The sequence below is a fragment of the Scomber japonicus genome, chromosome 7, assembly GCF_027409825.1.
Source record: "Scomber japonicus isolate fScoJap1 chromosome 7, fScoJap1.pri, whole genome shotgun sequence".
NCBI classification, from domain to species: domain Eukaryota; kingdom Metazoa; phylum Chordata; class Actinopteri; order Scombriformes; family Scombridae; genus Scomber; species Scomber japonicus.
The window spans coordinates 26,341,722-26,368,430 of record NC_070584.1 but is presented as its reverse complement, the minus strand read 5'-3'; the positions used below and the strand labels follow the sequence as shown (position 1 = coordinate 26,368,430).

The 26,709-nt window shown below is 38.5% G+C and overlaps 2 protein-coding genes across 2 annotated transcripts; one reads left to right on the top strand and one right to left on the bottom strand.

The window, feature by feature from the left end:
• Nucleotides 1–1,481: 1,481 nt before the first annotated feature.
• ebna1bp2 (EBNA1 binding protein 2) lies at nt 1,482–6,115 on the top strand. Its single transcript, XM_053322802.1, has 9 exons — nt 1,482–1,664; nt 2,232–2,315; nt 2,408–2,580; nt 2,889–3,012; nt 3,215–3,304; nt 3,456–3,531; nt 3,740–3,836; nt 3,959–4,130; nt 5,277–6,115. Exons 1-9 carry the CDS (start codon nt 1,569–1,571, stop codon nt 5,322–5,324), a joined length of 960 nt encoding a protein of 319 aa, XP_053178777.1. The 5' UTR covers nt 1,482–1,568; the 3' UTR covers nt 5,325–6,115.
• Nucleotides 6,116–6,143: 28 nt separating this feature from the next.
• cfap144 (cilia and flagella associated protein 144) lies at nt 6,144–8,148 on the bottom strand. The gene is made up of 4 exons (XM_053322808.1): nt 8,028–8,148; nt 7,552–7,611; nt 7,103–7,206; nt 6,144–6,239 (listed from the first exon to the last, which is right to left on the bottom strand). Exons 1-4 carry the CDS (start codon nt 8,146–8,148, stop codon nt 6,144–6,146), a joined length of 381 nt encoding a protein of 126 aa, XP_053178783.1.
• Nucleotides 8,149–26,709: the final 18,561 nt, after the last annotated feature.

Genomic DNA, 26,709 nt, shown 5'->3' with positions numbered 1-26,709 from the left:
ATGGTCACTGGCCAAAGCACACCATTAGCATTCAGCGTGTGCACAGCCTGCCTCTAACTGCAAGCCCTCCACTCATGACTGCTGCGTGACTACAAAGGATAAATACAAACTCTCTTTATGCAACATAAAAGTGAAAGATTGCAATTCCTACATGTCTCTTGCTACTGTGCACAGTGACAATGCTGCAGGTTGTACACAATAACATGACCTTCTTACTCCGACTGATGGCCTTCGCATGCATTCCTTTATTTCAGTGTAATCAAAATATGTGTAAGGTGTAGGGATATCTGCGCAAGGTTACAACAGATTACAATAGGAGGTGATCAGTTTGTAGACATAAAAGTTAAAAGTAAAAAACATGAAACGTTGAAGTATGAAAGTATAAAAAAGAGAAAGAGGGTTTGAAGGCAAATACAGAACCAGACAAAAATTGCACATAACTCATGGCCAGTCTGCACCTTGAGAGAAGTGGACATATCCTTTACCTTTATGTGACGAACTCTAATAAATGTATGCAAAGATGACTGTTAGTCAAAGGAGCTCACGTTACAGGACACTCCTGCCAAATCTGTTGTGACACTGGGCCAACACTGCAGACATTTGTCTCAATCGCACTGTGTCAAAGTGACAGAAACGGGCTTGGGGAGAGAGCTATGGTAAAGTGATGCCAATAATTTCTTTCATGATGAGGTGGCAAGTTAAAGTCATGAGCATACTGTTAATGATTTAAAGCAGATTCTTGAAGATAATTGATTCTAGGCTTGGCCTTGATCTACACAAGTTATTGGCTTGTTGACTCATTGATCCTATATTGGACCTATCTATCTATCTATCTATCTATTAGCCTGCTTGTTGCCTACTAATTGTAACAGACAGGGTTTTGTGGTACTTCTTTGCCTACAATCTGCTCAGGTGCGCAACAGCACCATCAGATGGTTTCCCTCAGCATTACATGCTGGATATGTTAATTTCACAAATGAAGATATACATTAATTACCAATGTTTGTCTGCAACAATATTTAGCCTATTGTGTTGAAGAAAGGCCCATTTCCGCTGATGAAAAAAAGTTCCTGTAAGTCAATATAATGAGAAACTTTCTCAAAATAGTTACTTAGTATCTCAAAATAATGAGATACTAATAAGTCATGAGATAAGTCATTATTTTGAGACAGTTTCTCATTATTTTGAGTTACTAATTATTTTGAGAAGGTTCTCATTATAATGACTTCGCTGAATTTAATACATCGGAAAGTTAAAAGGTAAAGTATTTACATAAATATCTGTTTGAGGTCTTAAAGTTGCGTTAATGAGTATATACGTTCTATTTTTATCATAAGATTTATTTACACTGATGTCGGTAAACTACTACGGCATCAATAGATTTTCTAACTAGTAGGAACCTTTGGTCAGACACATTTGTTTTCCGTCGACGCACTGAGCCAGTCAGACATTCAACACGAGCATTTCCTCCCCACGTGAAAAGCTCCGTACATGTGAGGAGCAGCAGTACATCAACAGCGACGTTATTTACACTATAAAAGGCCAACCGGGCTCATATTTTCTATCTTATGATTATCGATAGTGCGACCATGGAGTTAGTGGAGGAGGACGATATGCTCAGCGAGGAGTCAGAGGAGGAAAACAGTGAATTATCAGACAGTGAGGTAAGTTCAAGTCAACACTGGCTAATGTTAGCTAGCCAGTTGCCTGTGGCTTAAAACACGCATTTAATCATGCAAGAGACGAATAATATCTCGGTCAAGTTGTACATAAAGTAGGAAAGAGACATATTTGCATTAATAAGAGGAATCGACGTGTTAACTGTTTCAAAGGTTATGTTGACAATGTTTTAAGTCTTAAAATAAGTCAGGTGCGCATGTGGACACTCAAAATAATCATTCCTCCTGATCATACGGACTATTCAAATATCCTCTTCAAATGTGCTTTCAATGTAAGTGGTGGGATACAAAATCCACAATGTGTCCACATAGTCATTTTGTCCAAAAATATATTTAAAAGTTTATCTGAGGCTCACATGGGGCTTCATTAGAGTTAATCACATCAAGTTTATATCTTTCACATTTACAACGATTTTAGAATCTTTTTTTTTATGCAATACTGTGTCTTCTATTAAAATGACACTGTGAAAATATTGTTGTGGCAGTATGTTTGTTTGGTTGCAATACATGATGTGGGTGAGTATGTCTCATTATTTTTATTGTTTTCTTCAGCTCCAAGAAGCTTTCTCTAAAGGGGCGTTGAAACCTGGGATGAATGTTATGGTGAACAAACCCAAAAAGTTCATCAATAATGTGGTGAGTGAGATGACATCAACAAACCTGAAAGGTGAAACAAGTAACATGACTTGACATTTAATAACACACTATCACATGTGTTTCCAATGTAGGATGGTTTGAAGCAGTGCCTTGCTGACTTCAGAAGAGACCTCCCCTGGGTGGAGAGGCTGGACATGACCAACCTGCCGGCTGAAGACATTATCGCCAAGGCTGAAGGAAAAGTCCCAAGTGCGACTAACGGAGACGTCAATGCAGAGGATGATTTTCAGAGGGAGATGTTCTTGTGAGTGTCTGTCACCTGCTGCAGTTAACAATCTGTATTATCTGAAGAGTATTTTAGCAACAGTTTTAAGTTGAACTAGATCATTAATTTAGTCTGCATTTCATGGATTACCATATCTTATTTTGGTGTTGAAAAGCAATATAAAAATGATACTGTTTGATAAATCATGCTTTCTGGGATAACAACAAAATCTATGTAACATCAGTTTACAGGTTGCAAGTTTGCTGCTTTATTCTTTTGGTAAAATACATCCAACTCCACAGAATGAACCCTCTAACCCCCTCATGATAAATTTGTTTAACTCGCAGCTATCGTCAAGCTCAAGCTACAGTTCTTGCAGCGCTGCCCCTCCTAAACAAGCACGGCATATCCACCAAGAGGCCCGAGGATTACTTTGCAGAGATGGCCAAATCAGATCAGCACATGCAGAAGGTAAGCAGTTTGTTCATCATAAGGGTTTGGTCTCTTACATGGTGACACAGGTGTAGTTAACTCATACTTTATTAAAATTGGTAGTAGTTTTCTAACTTCAAACGCTACAGTCGTTCAAATTTGTACCTAATCATGGGCACAGTTGCACCCCCTCAGCATCACATTTTAAATAATAAAAATGTTTTTCTTTTCCACCGTCCAGATCAGGAAAAAGCTGATTTCAAAACAGGCGATACTGGAGAAGTCAGAAAAGGCCAAGAAACTACGCGAGCAAAGGAAGTTTGGCAAAAAGGTTGGTCCCTGTTTAAAATGGCTCTTTATGTATATTCCATGTTATTTTACTTCATCTAATAAGAAGTAGCTGCAAACATGGAGGGTAGAAACTATAGTGTCTACATTAGATCATCCTTGTACAATCTAAAAAATACCTTTTTGCATGCCAGGTCCAAATTGAAGTGATCCAGAAGAGACAGAAGGAGAAGAAGGCCATGATGACGGCTGTAAAGAAATACCAGAAAGGTGGGTTCATATCCGTTTTGAAAATCGTGATAATTTCCAAACTGAGTTGCTGCTATTTGTTCTGCAATGATAAAAAAAGCAGCTACCAGTGTTCATGGTTATTAATGCAGAATAACATACAGCTGTTTACCTGCTGTTCCCTAAAATGTGTGATTATGTTTTCAAATTCAAGCCGGAGTTTAATATTTCTGATCATCCCCGTTCTTAGGAATGACTGACAAACTGGATTTCTTGGAAGGAGACCAAAAACAAAAGGCTGGTAAAGACTCTTCTCAGGGCCCCAAGAAGACAGTAAGCAAGAAGGGGTAAGTTGTTCAGTTTTGGCTGTGTGCAGCACTGAACCTCAAATTTGATGTTTGGGTCTTCTTTTTCTTGTTATGTTTGAGGCATTTTCTCAAAACCTTTAACATGACTGTTACTTCAACAGCCCCAACTCAAAGAGAAAATATAAGGACCAGAGGTTTGGCTTCGGAGGCAAGAAAAGTGGAAAGAAGTGGAACACCAAAGAGAGCCACAACGATGTTTCGAGTTTCCGTGCCAAAGTGGCTAACGCAAGGGGCGGAAAGGGAGGAAAGAAAGGCAAAGCGGGGAATAAAAATGTGAGTCACACACGCACAAACACTGCTGACTGATTTAAGAAACTCAGAAATCTTTCTCAAGGGAACTGGTATAGTTGTATGTATAAATAGAGGACTTAGAACATTTGAGTTGTCATGCGTTTTTTTTTTTTTTTTTTTGTAAATATGGAAATAAGGTTAAATTAATCTTATTCTCAACTAATTACTTCACTGTTCTGATATATTTAAATATGTTAAAACTAGACATGATTACCACACTGTATTTATACAGTTTTCTTTCGGACAGACTGAAGCAAAGTTTATAAATGTGCATGTTAACTCTAACAAACACAAAGTTAATAGTAGTTCAAAATGTAACTTAATTAATTAGATTTTTAATTTATTATTAGAGCTACACAAACTCTGTCACATTATCCTTTGGTTTGAAATATTCTTAGTGGTTAAATATGCACCCTGTTGCACCAGTGGATTGGTTGGGTGTCAGCTTTCCACACACACACACATACATACACTATCTTATAATAAATTATTACATTATCCTCAATTGTAGTTGTTGCAGACACCAAATAGTGCTGCACTAGAGTCAGTGCCTTACTGCATCCACCCTAAAAATAGCCAGGTCTATTTTTTTAAATGGGTAAAGTGGAACAGTGAATAATCTCAAAAACTTTAATTAAGTGTGCCGGTGGGTTGTGGATTTGTTCAGGCACAAAGGATCAGGGTCGCTCTTGTGTGGCTGTTTAAATACAGACAACAGGAGAGAACCTGATTGTCCTCTGCAGAGATGACTGAGTGATTCAGAAAATAGACAGAAAGTAGGACTCTGCATCTGAGCCCTGATGGTTCCTCCAGTGACATACCAATGACGGACAAAAAGAAAAAGATGGAGACAGAGAGGTGTACTAGCATATACTCTGGCCATTAGAGGCTGCTGAGTCACCTTTCAAAACAATACAGTGATTCCAGATTAACACGTTGAAAATCTTGACATTTGAATCTGTAACCATGATTACAACCTAATCTGTCAGACTGTCAAACAATAAAAACAAACAATAAGGTCAAGGTCATCGAATGTATAATGAGGTTTTAGTGAAGGCTGATATAGTTAATAGAAAACTGCTCTGTACTGTTGAGAAGCTGATTTTTAATAATAACGTTTTCTTTCAGAAACGCCCGGGCAAGACTGTACGGAGGAAGATGAAGTCTCGATCTTAAAAAGAGACAGAGGCCAGTCAACAGGCTGGACTTTGGACTTTGCTTCTAGACAGGAACGTGGACTCTTCTTCTTCACTTTTGGAATAATATGCCTTCCATAAAATGTGTATGGATTGATATGGAGGACTATTTTTACCCCCTTCAAGCTACACACAGAAATGGAGAGAGAGAGAGAAATCCTGTCATATTGCTGAGGAAGTCTTTTGATGGACATGGTTGCAGAAATGGTAAACCCAAGACTGGACTGTGTAGACCTACCCAATATACAACATTGTACCCCTATAAGTAGTTTTCCCAAGGTTCGTAAAAAAATTGAGAGAATGTAATGGAGAAGAAGTTGTCTTTTTCTTTATTGTGTGTCGATTACTGTCTATGTGCCTATTTGATAAGATGGTTTAAAGCCACTTTCTGTGATTACACCTCTAAATGTACACCAACCTACTTGCCATATAATCCTCTGAGTGTGTGCTCAGTGGAGTTTGGTATATACTCAGTTTTAGTTATTCAGTTTTATTTTTTTCTAACTCAGCTCCTTGACATGATTGATTCTCTCCCATGTGACGTGACATTTTATAATATTGAGCAGCTGTCAGTTTTGCCCTTTCCTATTCATTAATATGATTAGTACGTGATGGCCGAGTGTGCTTTGTGTAGACCTGTGCAAATGTTTCCCCCTGAAATTGTTTTTCTTAGGTTTGCAAAAATGGAAAGAGTGAAAGGGCAGCTTCTGGTGATGACAACTGTATGTTTGTATGATAAACAAATAAATCCGAACAGAGGTGTTCACTTTATGGAGATCTCCAATCTATTGTTCATGGTTTAACTTGATGCACGCAGGGCAGATTCCTTGTGTTTGGTGACGTCTGTGCTGTATCGGTAGTAATTGAATCTCTTGTCGTGGCGGGTGGATGGTACCTGGGAGGGGGGGGGGGGGTTGGACAGGTTTGAGTAAGAGCTAGAGATAAAGTGGATTCAAAGGTACATTATACACTCACTACCACTTTAAGTACACCAGTGCAATCAAATACAACTGATTGACATCAGAAATGTGATAATTATAGTCTAGTGATTGTTATTTAGGTCCTAGTGAGTGGTGATGGTATACAGGATTGTATTGTGTAGTGTTCCCAATATTGTAAGACAAGAAAACCCCTGCATATGCTCGTGTTTTTCCCTTTTGGATTCCCTTTTTTGGGTTTGGGTCTGCCAATGTAAAACACTGAAATATTAAAAATTACAAAGGCAACATAGGTGGTTTTGGTCAAAAATCCAACACTAATACATTTTGTTTCATACCATGCACAATTTGAAATAGAATCAATAGAAATAAAAATAACCATGAATGTAGTACTCAACATTTTAAGACTCATTTACAGCAGTTTAATGTCTCAGTTATACTATTTTGCAGTTGGACTAGCCAACTGTAATGTGAATTTATTTATTTATTGCCTGTTTACAGTCCTATGGCAAAAATACATTAAACAATAAGGAGGCAGTGAGGCAACAGTGAAAAAAAAAACAGGACTCTTAAAAACGAATGAAATCTCCTCATGTTATTTTTACATGACTTTTTGTAACATCCTTGATATTTACACAGATTTGGCTCCCAAGTCCATAAAGTAACAATTTCTAGACATCACATTTGATTCAAAATGTTACCATAAAGCAGAGATTGAAGGATTTGTATATGAATTCAGGTCCTTCAACTGAAAAACATACTCTGCTCATCCTGATACTTTGCAGTTTGATCATTAATGCTGAAGAAATTTTTAACTCACCAGTGCGGTGGACACCCATCCAATTTCCTGACTCTCAGTCATTGGCATTGTATATTTCTTGGTGGGTTCCTGACGAGCCTCGTGGAAAGCATTGATGAAGTCCACTACAAAAGAGGAAAGTGCACAAACAGGCATTTATTCTCTTCAACTCCATTCTGATCCAGGACTATAGAGAGACAAAGTGACATTTGACACACAAGATAGATCACAATAAAGAAACAACACACAAAGTATCCAATCAATGAACCTGTATCACTAGAATACATGAGTACTGTGATTTAGCAAGTACAAATGTGAAATGAAATATTTCATGAATTGACAAAATATAAAATGTGAAACATTTTAAGCAGATGGAGACACTAATAAATTAGATGTAGATGTCGACAGTGCTGTGTCTTAAAAGTAGGTATCGAGCATTTATCCCCCTTCAGTTTCAAGAGTAAACTTACAGTTTTCTGCAATCATTTCTGATGGTTTCCTGGACATGGGTTTGTCAGGCAGGACATTTACTAAGAAGCAGTGGAGACACATTGTGGATAAAGAGAAGAAAATTGTGATTAAATGCAATGTAACAACCTATAGGCTACAGGTGCCACAATCCCTCAAAAGCACACAGAGGCCTAAGATTTCTAAGCTGTCTTTATATAAGCAAATGTTCACTTTTTTTTAGGAAAGAGCTGTAAATGTCTTATATTGCGTTTGCATTTCTATCACAAATTATACCTTTAAAAGACATACCAAAGCAATATAGTCCCATTAAAAAGTACTGATGGTGATTTGAATCATCCAGAGTATATGAACATGGTTTCTGAAAATTACACATTGCTGTTTAGTTCTTTGAAGTTACATAATATCTAACTAGGAGGAACAAGCAAGTATCTGTTTTGTTGTGGGTTAAATAAAGACAAAGAGGTGAAGAGCTCACGTTTCCTGAATGGATTGATGCTGAACTCGGTGTGGAGTTTCTGGTGTCTTTGCTCTTTCCGGATCGTCTCGATATGAATCGCGTTTTGGTGAACCACATCGATTTTCTCTCTTCCAGCCATGGTGTAAAACAACAAACAACACTGACACTGAGAGACTTGATTTAAAATTAAGAGGTTTTCGACGTGGTGTAGGACTTTACGGTTGATTTATGTGCGTGTTACCCAGCAACAGTAAACAGTACGGCCTCCAGCTGCAGTACCGAGATTCAACCACTTGATGGCGCAACACGCTCAGCTTTGTTTCATGATGGAGCGACACAGCTGCTCCTCATGGTGCTCATACCATACAGTCTATGGCTCATACACACACCTGAGCTACAGTAAGAGAGAAAAAACGAACATTGCGTAAAACTAAAAACTAAACTAAAAATCTAAGTAAAGATTGTAATGGGCCTATAATTCTAATTTGTCATAACATCACAGAAATAATGAAGTTGCCATACAGAAGCTGTGTCTCCCATTTGAAGAAAGATTAGCTACTATCTTGCTTAGACTGATACTTTTATACCTTTGAATTAATTTCTGCTCTTAAATTAATGTAATTCTTAGCAAGTTTTTCCACATCAAGTAAACCTAAACTGACACAAATTAGAAATAAATAGAAATTAGAAAGTGTATGAAACCCATGACAAAAACAGTCACAAAATACATTCCATCATTGTGTTATTTATAGATGGAAATATAGTGTGTTTGTGTGTGTGTGTGTGTGTGTGTGTGTGTGTGTGTGTGTGTGTGTAGTGCATTTACCTATGCTGTTACAATAATAACAGAATAATTATACAATAAAGTTGATCTCCACACACACAATCATATGGCATAATAATAATAAAATGAAAACTGTAAAAGTCAGCTAGTAACAAATATGGGACAGATGAAACAATAAAACCAAAAATCTGACCAAAATAAAATACAAAATACATAGTTTAAGTACACATGGTATAAATATATACAGTACATATGTAACCTACATGCAAAGAGATACGCAACCCCACACACATGCACAAGTTTTCCTGATTAAATAGGAAGAACACCTCACAGTAAAAGTGACATAAAAGAAGACTTATTTTGCAGGTTTGAGTTCCTCAGGCAGGTCAAGATGCCCTGAAAGCTCGGTGCCCTTAATCTAGTCCTCAACGTGGCCTTTAGAACAGCCAGGAGGTTCCTGCTCAGCAAATTGTTATATGTATGTTACAAATGTTAATCTCCTAATTCTATGAAGAGTTGGGCACTTTGCTCTCTTTGCTAATAGAAAATAGATTTTATATATAAATACTTACAAATCACTTACAAATGAAAGTATTAGGCAAATTATATTTTTTCATTCAGAATCTTTAATTTTCTTCTTATTTTGTATTTGAACTGCTTGTCAAAACAGGGATTCAGACTGTATTCTTGGTCAACCCTATTAAAAAGTCATTACAGGATTATTATTGCTGCACGTTCAATTTTAAATACATTTCTTTAACTTTGCTTTACTGTGTTCTGCAACTAACAAATTGTTTAGTAATAAATTCAGTGTTAATTTCTACAAATCATGCAACCTTTGAACTCAAAAATTGGGAACTGATGGACTATAAATGTTCTCATCAACAATCTGGGCATGTAATCTCTCAGAACATTGCATGCCTCCCAGGGACCCGGGAGCCATTTGTTCATCCCGATACACACTGTCTTTCACTCAAGCCACTACTGTTTTGTGCCGTGTTGGGTTTATTTGCTCCAGGCAAACAAACCCAACAGAATGTAGTGGAAGAGCGCTGAATGAATGAATGCGTATGTCCAGTCTGCATGAAAATGTAGCTGGCCTGAGTACAGTGTGATTTTTGTTTTTGCTTGCATATGTTCTCTTGAAGGGTGACAGATGACAGTTGAGGCATTTTTCTCAGTTCACTCACCAGGACTGCCTGCTGTAAGTCTGAATTCTGCACACACTGACACTTTCACTTCATGTGCACAATCCTATGGTGTCTGCTCGCTTAATTTAATAGCTTAGAGCACTTCACACTAACAAGAAACTAACTTTTAAAGAGTAAGAAGAACTACCCAGAAGACAAGTGACCTTGTGACAATGCAGTGTGTGTAAAAAACAGTGGAGTGGCATTTCTTCACATTGTCTTGGGGTACACTTGACTTCCCCAGCACTCTACGGTCTCATGGATCACACGTAAATAACAGTACTTTCACATTTTGTAAATAGTACTTATGGTTGGTTGGTTGCTGTGGCACACTTTCAAGGCTGCAGTGACAATAGCTGGCTGCCTGCTGACTTCTCACCACTTGTCTACTCACATAAGGATATCTTATTTCATTTCCCGTTCATTCGGTTTCCCCCTTCTCCGCCAGCATTCCTCCCTCCACATTGTCCCATCTGTTCTTCCCGGATGTAATCATTTTGTTTTTACGCTCCCCTGTTCCTGTCTTTGTCGGTCATGTGAACTTCTGTTTGATTGGGTATATTACTGTGCATGCTTCCTCTCACAGTAACAGACAGCTTAATAAAGGTTGAGATGTTCAGCTCTTAGGTTCGCTTCTCATAACCTGGTTTCAAGCTTTATTGGCCCTACATGAAAAATATAATAGAAACAGGTAATAATTCCGAGACTGGAAGGGCTGAGGAGGGGGAAGACTTCAGCATGGATGGGTGACAAGTCCCCTGTAGTGTTTGTGTTTGTGTGTGAGGAGGAGTGAGCAATATGTATTATGGGAGGAGGGGAGGGCTTGTGGTGTCAAGCTTTGTTCCCAGGCTCCTGTCACAGTGTCGGACTGTGTTATCATCAAGACAGCTTTAGAGTTCCCCAGGCTGGGAATAGTTAAAGGCCAGTTTGTGAGTTTGTTCAAACTCCACAGACAAGGGAAACAATTACAGATGGTGTGTGAGTTGACTAAATAAGACAAGGTTTCAGCATACTCTTTTCCATTCCTAACATCTATAATTAAAGAGGAGGTGTTTTATGCCATATTATATATTGTAATGTGCAATATGTGATAACAAGGATGGATTAATCTCCATCATCCCTTGACTGTTAGTAGGAAGGAAGCATTGTTTGGTTTTAATATGGCTGGGAGGACTTATTAATGATTGACTAATGTGAGGTTAAGTGTGGTAAACGCAGCCTTTGAGAGGGTGGTTACAGTTTTTTTTTAAATTATTGGTTAAATGCATGGTTCAGTACTGAGTATGCACCTTCAAAACATTTCATGCAGTCAATACAACAGCAACAATTACTGACCAAACTGTGATGACATTTGCATTACATTCACACAAAAAAGCATTCAGTGACTACACCCCTTCAAATTTCCTGAATACGTTTCTCATTCAAACACAAACTCCCAATAATGCTCTGCAGACTATTTTGCAAATGCATACTCACAAAACTCTTTGACAAAAAATTGTCAAAACTAGGCCCATTGAAACAAACACTGTACATCCTGCATTGTATAATGAATTATATGTTTCCTGTTTATATTGTTTATTATAATCCTTCTTTTTCATTACTTTTCCTCTACATTTTATATTGTCTTTGTGTTGTGGATCACAGTTAAAGTAATAGGCAATTTTACTCAGTAATTGTTATTGCACTGTGTAATCATTATTTTATGTAATTATTTTCTTGCTAATTGTTGATTGAATGATTCAAAACAGACAACAAGTGTGCATGCCAGGGAGAGAATATTATTTTTTTCTCAAAGTAGAAGAGGTAATATACAATCACAGCAGTCAACACTTCAAAACATAACTTACCCTTTGAGTCTGCACCTCCATTTGGATATGGCACACCTGCTAGGGATTAGGTCGCAGCCATGATTGGCTTGCTGTTAAACATTACTTGTGCACTGAGGAAAGCCTGTGGCTGAAGCACATCAAAAACTCTACTCTAATTTAACATGAAGCGGTACAGACACTGACCACTTTGATTTTGTGCCACCTTTTTTGGCTTTGAGTGTTGATTGCATGATGTGCCCTTTAAACAGAGAACTCACATGCTCTGATAAAGGTTTCACACCACATTTTTGTGTATAAAAAAGTATTTATATCTTCATAATAGGTTTGGGGAAAGCAAACATACTGAAATTCTTGCAGTTTAGATTAGTTTTATAGAAAATGAGAGGGCAGTAGATATGGATACTCTTGGCTAAAAGTCCAAGAGCAAAGACAACCGTAATGAGGTTACATTTGAGAAGAACACTTTGATCACACTATCAAAGCTTTTTGTCATGACAGAAATCCTTTTTAATTTTAACAGATCATCCATAAAATATGAATGGAAGAAAGACCTGTTTAGAAAAGTACATAAGATTGGACTAATAATTTGAGTGCTCATGCCTTTTCCCAGGATCCTGTATTACCCCTGGCGACCACTTGCACTCTCTCAAGCTCACTCCATGCCACACTACCAACTGAAATCTGACCTTTCCAAACACAACTCTGTTTTAATTACCATGTGCCCTCCAGCGCTTGCTAATTAAAACACCATGTCATGTATTATTCAGCCATTTTCTCCACCATTGCTCTAATATAAAACAAACGAGAGGTGCACACTTTCCCCCGTCACACTTCATCTAATCTGCTAACATATGTATGATGGCTAATGAAAGCTGCTGATATTTTCTAAGAGGAGGAAATGTTTGCTGAGGTTCTTAACCTTAATGAAATCCCTTTGTAGTTTTTCTTTTCCATTTCTGTAGCTGCTGACCTTTGCCTGGAGTGTCTGTGACTGATTTCAAAGGAGGGTGTACCATTTTCAATCAAGCACCACTTAATGAAAGTGTAAATTGATTTTCTTTTGCATAAACGGAGTCTTGAATTAAATTTTAAAGAACTGCTTTAATTGAAAATGCATCAGTCATCAATCAATCAATCTTTATTTGTATAGCGCCAACTCACAACAAAATAATCTCAAGGCACTTTACACATAGAGTAGGTCTAAACATAGTCTTCAAGTTTAATTTTAAAGAGACTCAACATTCCCACATGAGCAAGCACTTGGCGACAGTGGCAAGGAAAAACACAATTTTAACGTGAAGAAACTACAGGCAGAAACAGGCTCAAAGTGGGCGGCAATCTGCCATGACTGGTTGGGGTCAAGGCAGTATAACCAGTGATAAGAACATTACAGGAGTGTATGGTGACTTCTAAAAGTAAAATAGGCACGGTGTATATTATATGTATTTAGGGTAAATCCATACTACACACTAATAACAGCAATCGTGTTGTCAGTCTCTGTTAACAGAATCAGATTGTGCAGTGGCTGCCTTACAAGGAACTACTCTCTGGAGACTGAAAACTTGATCATTAAATCCATTTAAAGTCATTTCTAAACAAAGTAATGTTCTCTATGGGGTGAAGGAACATGTCACACAGGATTCATTCATTGTTAGTTTGGCTCTGCCCATTAGATGTATTGACAATAAGAAAGACATAGAAAATTGCTAGCCATATCCTTTAAACCGAGGGGGCTCTGTTGCCTTTACCTAACCACATGTGGTATATGGCATGGTGCCTCCCAGTCTTCAGTATCACATCCCTATGACTTGTGTGCAGCACTGCTGAACTTAATAAAGGCAGGATCGCATTTTCTGCTATATATATAACATAACAAATTGGTATATAAATGTTATTTTGAAAAGAGAGGGTTGCCAGTGAAACCACTTGGATTAGTCTAAAGGAAAGATTTTTGTCATGGTAGGAAATGTTTACCACAGTCTCCAGTGTCAAAGTCACACTTTGTATGCCCGGTCTCCACCATAAAAATCAATCAAATTATACCATGGTGCCATATGACCCTTAAAATTAGGAAAAAAATGTTGGTTTGCACACACTTATGAAATTAAAGTTCCTCACCAGACAATAAGGATTTCAAACTTTACTCAAAAGTATCACATTAAGCTGTGCAGTGATCTTCAGTGAAGACCGTGAGAAAGTGGTTTTGTGGTTTGGCTCAGGACCCCCGTGTCTGCTCTGTCTGTGGCTGCCAGTCAACCAGAACACTAATCTAACAGCAGATAGAATCCCACCCATCTCAGCCCTTTGTCTCCTCACGTACTGCGATAATAATTTATCTCAGTTTTTTATCTGATCATTTTTGTTTGTGACCCCAGTAGAGGGACTGTGGTGTTTACTTATCAGATTATGGATTTTGAGTCTCCTCTCGTTTTAAACAACACATGTTTGGAGAAGCGGGGCACCTTTATGCAGGAGCATACACACATACACATTACTCACACACCTTTGCATTGTGACTGTTCTGGCTGTTCACCATATGCTGAAAACAACAGGTGGTAGCAGACCATATGTACTGGTACATGAACAAACACACACATACATACTGTATACACACACTTCTCCCTTCCAGTTTGTTTTGATAGACTTGTAGGTGTCTGGGGCTCACTGGAGACATCGTAGTCGTGGGAAAGATGTCTTGCCATCAGATGGTAGCTCTATGTCACCATTGCTCTTGTCTGTAATCTCCTGTTTTGACTCACTGACGGAGACTTTCTCAGGTGGGACAGACCACAGCAGAGATTACTGCAGCACTGATTAGGACATAGACCTCACTGCAGGTGGCTATAACACAACGCCAGTACCTCAAACATAGCAGATACACAGACAGTGTATTCAGCATGCCATTAGATATGCACACATAATGGAAATGACATGGTGGAAAATGAGAAATTTCCACATTAAAGCTGTTTCGAGGTTGTTGACTGCTGCTCAGTGATAGAGCTAAACACTTGATGATCACAAGTGTTTCATGCCTGTGAGGCTTTTTCACCTCAGTTTTTTAATATTTACTGCAACAAAAATGAAGTGAAATTCCCAACGGAGGAGGCAGTGTTTTTGCTTTTGGTTCAAATACAAAGTGGAGGTGGTGAAAGTTGAAATAATTATATTGTTAATGATTTCCTGCAGTTGTTGTTTTATTCAGTAGGAGCTCAGACCCAATGGCTTCAATCTTAACATTTTAAGTTCAGAATTATTTATTATATTTTGTAGAGAAATTTGCATTATTTAAAGAGAAATAAAACTCAAACAAACCAAAGTCTATTATATTGCTATTATTCACATGGACATAATAATAATACAAGTAATACTAATAACTTATCTCACTTAAAGGTAGGCCTATAGTAAGCGATGTGGGGGAAAACGAGGAGAAAAGTTGTTGATATTTGAGTGAAAACCAAAACACCCCTCCCTTCGTGCTCCTTCTGGTGCTCAACCCCCGAAGTTCATGGACGCGCATTGTCATGGTAACGGACGTAACCACTGCGCAAGCTGACCAACATGGCGGAGTCTGAAGCGTCTGCAGCGGGACGGTAAGTTAGCTTAATAGTTTGTTAACTTATTATTAGTTTGATAGCAGCATTTATTTCTCTGATAGTACAGGTGGCTAGCCTGGCTAACACCAGACCCCGTCTCAATCTCATGTGAGATTATTGTGATAGCAAACCTGTGTTTATATGTCTTCATGACTGTAAACACTTTGAAAGCAGTGAACAAACACCAGATACACAGCGAGCAACTACACAGCAGCTACATTGTAGGTTACGTTAGCACGATGCTAACATTAGATGCGAAGTTAACGTGCAGTGTGTCAAACAGCTATAGTAACAACTCTGCTACTTTACAGATAACATCACAACAACAGCATCCTGACTAAGTAAACAGTGAGCTGAATGTCATCAGGTAACGTTACAGTTTCTGTGAAGCAGCGCTGATGTTACTCACCTGTCCGGCAGCGTCTGCCTTCACTCTCCGCTCCTCCGCCGGGTCTCTGTCAGTCCCTCCATCTGGTCTCCGTTGGTCCCTCCGCTGTTATAAAACCACACTGATGCGTCCGCGAGTCCTTGCCTGGTCTTCTAACTTTCTCCTCTCTGGATGTTTCCTGGTCACCCCAACGTGAACGCGCATGAACGCTCCCTGTTTCTGATTGGCTGGAGCATTGTTGTGTTGGCTCGCTCTGAGCCACATATTTATCTTCTGAATCTCAGAGCCCAGGCTGTGTATTGAAACCGGACTTTTATTAGCGCGCACTAAGGGACAGCTAGCGGATAGTGAAGAGAGATTCAGTGATTTTGACAAAAAATTTATTGGATTATTATCGCTTAGTACTACACCTTTAATTTAAACTCACTTGCTCTCACGTAACTTGTAAAACTGGACAAAATGGGGTGGTACACCAAATCCAACAGCTACCACAGTGCTTTAGTAACTTAAACACTGATGACCGCTGGATGCTGGCTTCAAAAAGTTCCTGACTCCATCTGACTCCCATTCAAAAAATGTCAACTTCTCTCTAGAAATACTAAGTCTACAAGTTTTTTCTGTGAGTCATTATGGCCTCATTTGCCAATAATAAGTGTTTTGGTGGTCATTTTTGAAATTATTGCTCCATTAATATGATCTGAACACTGTGAAGAAGGTTTTGATGTCTGCTGTGTGGGCTCACCTGCTACACCCCACAGCCACACATAAATCATTGAAACAGTGGTTGTTACATACTCGATGAACCTTTATAAAATTCAGCTTGTAAGTTAGTCTCTGCACATCTTGGCAGGAAGCTACAGCTAATGTCTTCCAGATGAACACTAACTCACTAAGCTTGTTGGCCAACTTGATAATTATCAACTCACAGTCCGAGGATTTTAATCATTAATGAAGTAACTTTAAAAAAGTGAACTTTAACCGTGCCCCTAAAAATGCTCAAAAATCCAATGACATGACTCAGGATGAAGCATGAATGTAACACCACACCCAGGCTGCAATGCGAGTTAAAAAAGTCAGGCGTGTCCAGCAGTGCTTATCTTGTGCTGCATTTAAGGGGCACATAATCTAATTTTTCCTCATATTTGCCTCCTGACTGCAGTAGCTTGTCTTCATTAGCAGCGATGTCCTGGAGTGAGCATGTCAGGTTGATGGGTTTTCTCTGCCTTGCCTGCTAGCATAAGCAAGTGATTAGCCCAGTGTTAGCTGGGTAAGTGGTGACAAGACAGGACACCCCTGGCTTGGTGTGTCTTCATTTGTGTCTGTATGTGTGTGTGTGTGTGTGTGTGTGTGTGTAAGAGGTAGTGTGCATGGATGTATGAGATGAAACGAGCATTTTTGCATGTGAGAGATTGCCTGCATATCCTGACTAACACCCCATCGATTTGCTGAAGAAATTGTTTTTTTTTTCACTCTCCGCCCCAATGCCTCACTTATCACCCAGCTCAGTAATGTGTGTGTTTGGCCTTGTGGTGAAGACAACATCATCCAAGAGTTCATAACACATGCAGGGTTGCACATATGTACACATAGAGACAATAGAAACAATCATGGATAAGCAATCTCATAACAATTCATCTGTTTTTTCACAACTCCAGTCTCTGTGTGTGTGTGTGTGTGTGTGTGTGTGTGTGTGTGTGTGTGTGTGTGTGTGTGTGTGTGTGCATTTTGACAATAATGTTGCAATAGGAAGCATAGGTGTACATAATAAAATTACTGACAGCTAAATTCTATTCTATTCATTACAGGCATACTTGAACAGAATAGAGCCATCATTAATGATATTACCAACACCTGTGCTTTTCCTACTATATGACAAGTTAAAATATCTGTAGTAAATAAGGACAATTATTAAACACTTGAAAAAGCTGGGGGAAACACCCATCAAAATCATTATTTATCTAAAACAGACATGTACATGTTACTTCTTAAGATCATAACCGAAAAATGTCTCAATGCCCTAACCTTTAAAAGCAAGAGCTATAAAGAAATGTGAAAAGAAAAACAAATTTTATTTGACTTAACAAGACGTACATAGTAAAGAGTACTGATGGAGAGAATAATATGAAGTACATAAATAAAAGCATTATTTTAAAGATGATTTCATGTACATGAAAGGCAAGTCCTCCCAGCCAGAGTCAGATCTTAATATTCATTCTTACCTAGTTGATTCCCCTGGTGGTATGTCTATTTTTCATTTCGCAGTGCTAGCCAGTTTCTTTCAGATCTCTGTGCAAGTCCGTTTCTTGCTCATGGTCTGTGCCGATCAGTCCAAGCTCAGTGTTCTCGAAAACAGTAATCTCAAGTCCAGTCGTCATGTCCAGCCTTCAAGCATTCAGATCCAGGTTGCTCATTTCCATTTTATTCCAATGTGCTGGTATATGGTTTGCTTCACGGCACCATGACCCAATCAACCTCCTGCTTAGCCATTGCTAATTCATCAACTTCCCAGCATAAATAGATATCACTTTTTCAGCACCACACTGTAGAATTTTCTATGTTGCCAAGCAGCTGCTGCATGGCATCCATTTCTATTACTTGCACCTGTCTGTCTATTAGATATCTGCTTGTAATTAGTTTCCTCACTTACTACCTGTTGCAAATGTCTTGCTGCCTGTCAGAGTAACTGCTCCCCTGTGTCCACCCCTTTGGATTTGTTTTTCTAATTTGTCTCTAGCTAGTTATCTGTAAGTCTTTTTCACCTGTGTTTCTGTTTTTCAGTGTCACATATGTGTTTTAAAGGAGAATTTTCATTGTGTGCATTCTGTTTACTTCTACACAATGTTGATCTTACAAGTTGGACAGAGGCAGAAGACAGGATATGCCGCTCATATATCATGAGCAGTGAAAGTCTAATTTCAGTACGTTCAAATGAGTTTGCCTGCATATCCAACCTTTTAATTTGTTTTGGAAAATTCCATCCAAGCTAATTCAGGAGACACGACTCGCCTTAGGAAAGTGAAAAACAATTTCAAGGTTTTATAATGTTCTTATTGGTTGTCTGTGCAGCACAGAGGTCTGACAGCTCACTAAAGCCTTATCGCAACATGAAGCAATCCTTTTGGTTTTTTTTATGATTTCACATTATTTTTTTAATTGCCACTTTGAAATAACAGTATAGATCACATTGAGACCATAATGGCAGCGGTTCTCTCCTCTTTTCAAACATCTTGTGAGGGAATAATTTGGACAATATTGCTAAATGTAGCCTGAAAAAGTGAGATGAGCCATGAATCCTTGTCCATGTATTTGTTCATATAATCATCTGCATAATGACTGGTTTTCACAGCATTAGGGCCAATATACACAGGCTGCTATTTCAGGCGATGTCAATAGCGAATGTTGCCAGTTAAAGGGATACAGGGATGAGAACTGACAATTAGAACAAAATCCTTTATCTTGCTCATAAAAAAACTGCAGGTCGTTGAGAGTTGGCAGTAAAATCAAAGACTTACACTATAAATGGAAACAACTAACAAGCCCTTCAAATGCAGTTTAGATTTTAACCATTATATAAAGTTGGAAATTAAAAGCAATCCAATCAGCTCTGTAACGCCTTGACCGTAGTTGTGTGAGGCGGATGTGTTACTTTGTTGGGATTTAATCACTATAGCTTCTGAAGGTTGGATCATCTGAATGATTGGTGCCTGTTACAGCTGCTCTCTGTAAGCTCAAACTTTGCCTAGTTATAACGTAAGCACCACTTATGTGTAGATTTACACATCATTCAATTAAAACAGGTTGCACCACACAAGCATCTTTTGTTGAGATGAGTAAATATTTACAGAAAGTAACTGCCAGGTGTCATTGTCATGAGCGAACTGAACTTACTAACAAAACTAACGTTAGCTTGCTAATATACATCCCATTTAAAATTGACTATGGTTGGTACATTGTGGGTGACCTGAGATTTTAAACATTTAACAAGATAATACAATACACATTAAAAAATACTAAACGATTTGCCAATAATGTTATGCTAAATTACCAAATGATGTTAGCATTCACACTCATTCTTAATGCCACGAATACTACTGGCTCTGAAGCACACATATTTCTCTATGTATGCAGATATTAAAAAAAAACAAAGTTATGCTACAGATTGTGATGCTATGGATGTTTAGATAGAAGTCTTAGTCTTTACTTACTATAACTACTTTCAAGTTTTGATGGTGCAGCCTGATTTATCAAATCACCGATCTGAAACTAGCTAGGTGTTACTAATGCACACATACCTGGAACCAATTATATAAGATCTGGACAACAAGTCAGATAACACAATCTGATATTACCAGTGGCTCCATAGTCTCAGCTGGCATCTCCAACTCTCAGATGAGCAGTGCTCTCTCACTCAATGATGTTTACTGTCTCACTGGTGAGCATCATTAACCCTCTGTAGCTTTGGGGCTAATAACACAAACCCAAGTGTCCATGGCTCAGATCTCTTGAATAGGGTGATTGTTGAGAGAGCGTGATGGGGTTATCACTCATGTCAAATTCCTGGCTAAAGTGGCCACTTTGTTTAGGAAAAAGATCTGGCTTTGTCACGGCTTGGCAGTCATTCATTCCCCCCGAGTAAAAGGAGCTTAAGACAGCAGAACAAGACCTCAAAAGATAGTTCTGGTGCCATGTGGAAATCGTAATTTCAAATTGTGTTCAGTGCATGTCATGGTGTATCGGCCCATTTGACACATTCTTACCCACTGATAATCCACCACATGATTTCTTCTGTCATCAATCAGAAAACAATCTATTTTCCACAAGTTGTGGAAAGCTGGCTTCTCGGATATATAAGATTTTCATCTGGCAGTGATTTAGACAGTGAAAGTGAAGAGGGACACTTAATCATTCCCAACATGGTCTCAGTCAAAGACTCTGAACCAGCCATGACATATGGACTTGATAATACGACAAGCCATCAATTAGGAAAGTTAAAACGGGCTGAATATAACTTGGCAGGTATGTAAAAGGTTCAAGGTATAGTTGACCATCACTGCCTGTGAATCTCCACACATATATAATAAGGTGTGATGATGGCTAAGTTCACACAAAATATTATGTTTCTGCATTCTGCTTTTATGGATTCACAGGGACTCACAGGAGCATGAATGCAAGTGCAACTGCAAGTTAAAGTTCCAAATGTATCAAGAACAATGACGTCAATGATGCTTGTTTATTGCAAAAGGAAAACTCTGATCTACAGTACCAGTCAAAAGTTTGGACACATTTTCTCATTGATGTGAATGGGAAAGTGTGTCCAAACTTTTGACTGGTACTGGACATTAGCACAAGTTTGATGAATTCCTGATTGCTCCTAAAATAATCTCTTTGCTGCAACTTCACTGGAAAGCGTGACTAGGCTCTGCTTTATAAAGTGCAGGGTGTGTTACAAAATATTTCCTCTGTTTGAATGATTGCAACACACCTGCACTTGGAGCAGTGTCATTTTCGAAGGCTAAGAAATCAGAACTAAATTACTGCTCCAGCTTTCTCTCTTTCTCTCTCCTGTTGACAGTCCAGCTAAATGTCAGATCTGTCAACAGCTACCACTTTACCCCAAGCGACAAAAGAGGGGTCATGTTGCGGCTGTGGTTCAGTATTTGCTAGGGACTAGGAGAGACTTGACACATGAGAGGTTGAATTCTTGAGTTAAAGATATTTCTCTCAAGTACCACATTTGTATTTAATCTTAATGCATATTCATACTGCTATGACTTTGTCAAGTGTAAAGCTTTTACCCCTCTGCTTCTTTGAAGTGTACATTTTCAACTATTCAAACATCAGAGAGAAAAGATTGGAGCACACTGACTAATTTCCAGCGTTTAATAGTTTAAACTGAAAAGACTGATATTCGAATAATGGTTGAAAAGCATACCAATAAAAATGCGCAGGAAGTTTTGAGTTTCAGGCACAGTAACCTCAGATACCCTGCCAAATCTCCTTCTTAACAAGCATTATTTATGTTTACATTCACTCATTCTCACCAAAATGCATGATGTAGCCTTGAGTTGGACACATTTTGAAAGCAGCTGTACTCTTTCATGTTGTCTCTGGTGCATAGCTACATTTATTTCCCCACTAGGAATTCCCCCACTGGGGTCATAATATTAGCTACTGTATATATGGGTGTGCAGGAGTTACAAACAGGATCCAGCTCATAAAAACATTGGTCTACACCTCCGTTAACATTAATCAATAAACAAGGCAAAGTGGAACTAACTAAAATTAATACTTTATTTCTGTTGTTGCATTGATGGAATTATAGTTGTGAAAAGGTAATGTAAAATGATGGAAGTTGTGCCCTGGAAAGTTATGAAGGATTTTTGAAGAAAAGCATGTGTCTTTCCTTTTTTCAAATAAAGGAGTGGTTCTTTTTCCCACTGAGGTAAATATTTGATTGTTTTTTGCAACTATTTAAGGATGTATGGTAGTTCGGGTCTGTCAAATATGGACCCTGAGTATGGCTGTGCTTGCAATTTCTTTTAATACTGTTATCTAGAGATCATGAATTAATTATTATGTTAATTATGTTTATTACATCTTGATAAAATGAGCTTTTTATATCTCAAGATAACAAGATTAACCCATTATCATGAGAAAACAAAAGGTTGTTTCCTCTTATTACTTACAGGCAAATGTTTAACAGAGATCAGCAGTGCCATGTCAGCATGCATAGATGGTGTCTTGACAACTGTAGCAACATGAAAATGTCACATCAGGGAGTACCCATTATCAATATCAGCAGCTTCATTAATGAGATCTTTGCAAAGTCCAAATGGCAGGTTAATTAACTCGTGGTCATAATATGATGGGATGTTTTATGAAGGAGAAAAACCAAACAATGCACTTCAAGCATTTTCATTGTATTGTATGTAATGAGAAAAAGGAAAGTGGTGTGGAAAGAGGGAATACGAACCAACATAAGACAGATTTGAACACATGTCCTTAAGAGCCACCTGAAGTAGTTGGGCTATCCATGTGAGGGAGACGTGGAGAGGAGAAGACAAGAACTAACAAATGAGAATGAGCTCCACCTGTGGTAAATATCATCATAAATGATCTTGCTATCTCAAAAAATTGTTGTTTTACATTTCGAAACAATGGCATTAAAAAAATAGTTGCAATCACTGTCATTCTTGGCTTACATAGTTGAGAGATGAAGACAAAATGCAAAATGACAGTTTGGGTATTGGAGTGATAAAGTGAAGTACACATGAAGTCAAACTGGAGACGTTTTTCAAATGCTTGCCTCACTGGAAAAGTTTTTTTGTGCTAATACAGGATGAGTGGGAGCTGGAGAGATGTCTTTAATGTTGAGATACTAGACTGACAGGTGCTGTCAGACCCTGCTGATTAATCGTCTGCTGCTTACTGAGAAGATGGTTGACCAGACTTCCACTGAAAGCTATGGTGTCATCACCGCCAGTTTTCAGCCATTACATCAGCCAGAATGTGACTCTGATGCAATTCCTCTCATTTTGCCCATTTGCTCCACTCCTCTTCATCTTTCAGTGTCATCCTCAATCTTTATCCCCATTTCTTTCATATTCCACTGTACATTACCTGCCTCAGAAACATTTCAAAAAAGACAGCCATGAGGCTAAATTGGAGATGAAGAAAGTAAACGGTGTCTTCTCTGGACTTCAATTTGACTATTTATCAATCGGAGTGTCTGGTTGGAAGATAAAAGATGAGAATCACTTTTTGATGTGGACATGCCTGGTGGAGAGCAGATGTAGATTGATGAGCTTATTAAATCCAAACGGACTCCCAGACAGACAGCTCATTAAAACTACAGTGTTTGGAGCCCTTCAGAATGCAGGTCATTGGTGTAGCAGCCTATCGAAATCGAGCTTTTCCATCATGAAGAAGCTGAGGACATTCAGATACCAATTGGTTTTCTGTTGTCAACCTAACTACTAGAAAGAAGACTTTAATGGATGCATATGTCAAATGTTTAGTATTGTCAAGGTATAACTATATCAATAATGCTGGAACATGCCCCAATAACTCAGTAAAGCGATGTTGAGAGTTTACATTGAAATATTGGATCCAAAAGATGAAAACAGCTTGTAAAATCCCTGAGTGAGTCTTTGAACATCTGCTGTGTATTCATGGTACCCAGAATTTGATCAAATAGGCCAGAGGACTTGCTTATATAACTGTCTTTTTAAAAAAGTGAAGTTTATTTGTTCTTTATGTTGCTTGTGCTTTATTTGTTGTTGATTTGTTCTCTTTTCCTGAAGTGTTGTTTTTGTCTTTGCTTTTCTTAGAGCTACAGGACTTTTGGAGATTGATCTGTGCTGATCCGTGCTCGCCTTTAGTTCCACACATTGGCCATTACTCCCCTTCTATCATCTTCACACGCCCTTCCAGATTGATGCAGAGACCTTTCCACATGACTCCTGGCTTTCAAAATGCTGGCTCAACTGCAAAGAAAGGAAAAACTGTCTCATCTGCATCCTGATCCGAGCTCCCTCAAACGTAAACTTAAGGAAAAAAAACTGTTCAGCTGACATTTTCTGTGTTATTGTGATGTATAACATGTGGCAATAACATGTACTGTAGGATAGCACAGGTTTATTTGTGTGTCTGCATGTGAAGAGGACAGAGGTTGGGTGCCATTCTGTTAAGCGTTCCCCTGTGCTCTCCCACAGCGGCTAAACTGCTGACTGGCACTTTCCAGTACAGAGATGGAGAACATGTACAATATATAGCTTCACACACAGGCACACATGCTGTATACACACACCTGGAGAGCTTACATGGCTTTACATGGAGAGCTGGTGCTCAGCCAGCAGCTGCTGCCAACAACCCATCATCACACTTTTCACCTGGCAGTGTCTTAACAGTCCATCCTTTCACAGCTCTCCTGGTAAAATGTGCCAGTCTGTGTGTGCGTGCAGGTGTTAATGTGTGTGTCTCTAATATGGTAATGTGTCAGAAAATAAAATGCTACAGTGAAGGTTGGTTCATGCAACAGAGGGTCCCATTCCAGCTACATCATGTCTTATAATAGGCTTCATCTTTAACTGATAACATTTGTTCCCTTAACAGCACATTCTGTATGTGATGTTTTAATTGTCTGTATGCACTTTGAATACAGAGAGAGAGGAAGAGAGAGAGACAATGTAAGAGAGAGATAATGAAGAGATTAGATTTAGAGTTCTGTTCTGCTGTCTTATTAGAGTTTTAGATTGATGATGAAGTTCGATGAAAATAAACAATTACCTCACATTGAAATTGAATTTAGTTGATTAATTAGCTGATAAATTAATTAACAACACTGATAATCATCCATCCATTAGCTATAGATGCTAATCATTTTATAGTTGAGTCATACATGAAGCAAAAATACCAAACATTTGAAGGTACCACTTTCTTGTCGGGATTTTCAGCTTTTTTCTGCTTCATATTATTTTCCAGTGAACAAACTGGCCTCTTGGGGCTTGTAATGTGTAAATTCACTGAGGGCTGTATCATAGTTTTTAGAAATACTGAGGTCATGGTAAATAGTCCAATTAAAACATTTAGGTTGAAAGGGGTTGTTTGTAGTGATGAACCACAGAGGACTGTTACCGGACTCTGCAGTTTCCCTTCAGCTCTATGAAGCGTTTTAGTGTCTTTCAATTCTTTGTTTTGGTTTCACAACCTTACAACTTTAATGGTTTGGTTCACTCTCACTGCTCTGATTAGCACCATCTCAGTGGTCTGATCAACCCAGTGTACGCTACCTGTAACACCAAGCAGCAGTCAAAAAAGTTAGCAACATGTGAACATAGTGGAGCATTCAGCAGCTAAGCAGCTACAGATATTTCTCATAGGCGTTGGTGCAGACCAAAACAGAGCTACAAGCTAAGTGAATATCGGACGTAGTGAGGATGTGACTTTTGTTTCACCAAAGAGATCTACAGCCCTGCTTTCACTATTTTCTTTCTTTTTTTAAATAAACCATCTGTAAATGACAAGTTACAAAAAGAAAAACACCCACTTGTCTTTTCCCTCCCTTAATTGTTTGTTTTCTGGGATCACTGGACAGAGAGAAGTCCTGCCAGTTCATCCTGCTGTCTGTCACTCCTCACCAGCCAAAGTCAGAGATCTTGTTACAGCCGACACCACCAACCTCCGCTTCACACACTCACACACTCAGCTGGAGAGGCCCCCTTTGTCCAGGCATGTGTTCTGCCACAACTGGCCTCTTAACACTGCAAAGAGACATCAAGGGAGAATGTGTATGTGCTGGTGAGTATGTATATGAGGGAGAGCGAGAGAGAGAGAGAGAGGAAGGCGAGTCTGCTGAGATGAAGTAGTTGGTGTGGCTTGCAGACATTTTTGGGGCTTCTGTATGGTGTAAGGGTAATGAATTAGAGCTGGGGGGCTGATTAAGTACAACAAATGGGCATACAGCTTAACTCAACTATGGTATTGTAAAGTTGATTTACATACTCAGACGAACCATTTATGTTGTAAGTTTACGAGCGTCAAATAAAAGTTCTATGGATTCACTTTGCTGTTTGGGTGTTTTATTGTTTCACCCACCATTCTTTGTCCAAATCTATAACTTTCACTCATATACCCATAAGCTGCAACTCCCAAAAATTATGTTCATATACAATTCATTTGAATCTGATAACGTTCCTTACAATTAACCAGGTTACAAGACACATAGCAAAATCTCTCATGTCAAAGTGTTGTGCTTAACCTCCACCTCCACCCTACCAATGACTTATCCGTGGTATATGAATATTACCTTCCCTGGAGTGGAAAAAAACATTACCAGTGAATGCAATTATATTTTCTCCTAATCTTATTTTGCCAACCAAATTAGTAACACATAACTAAATTTTGTAGGAGATAAG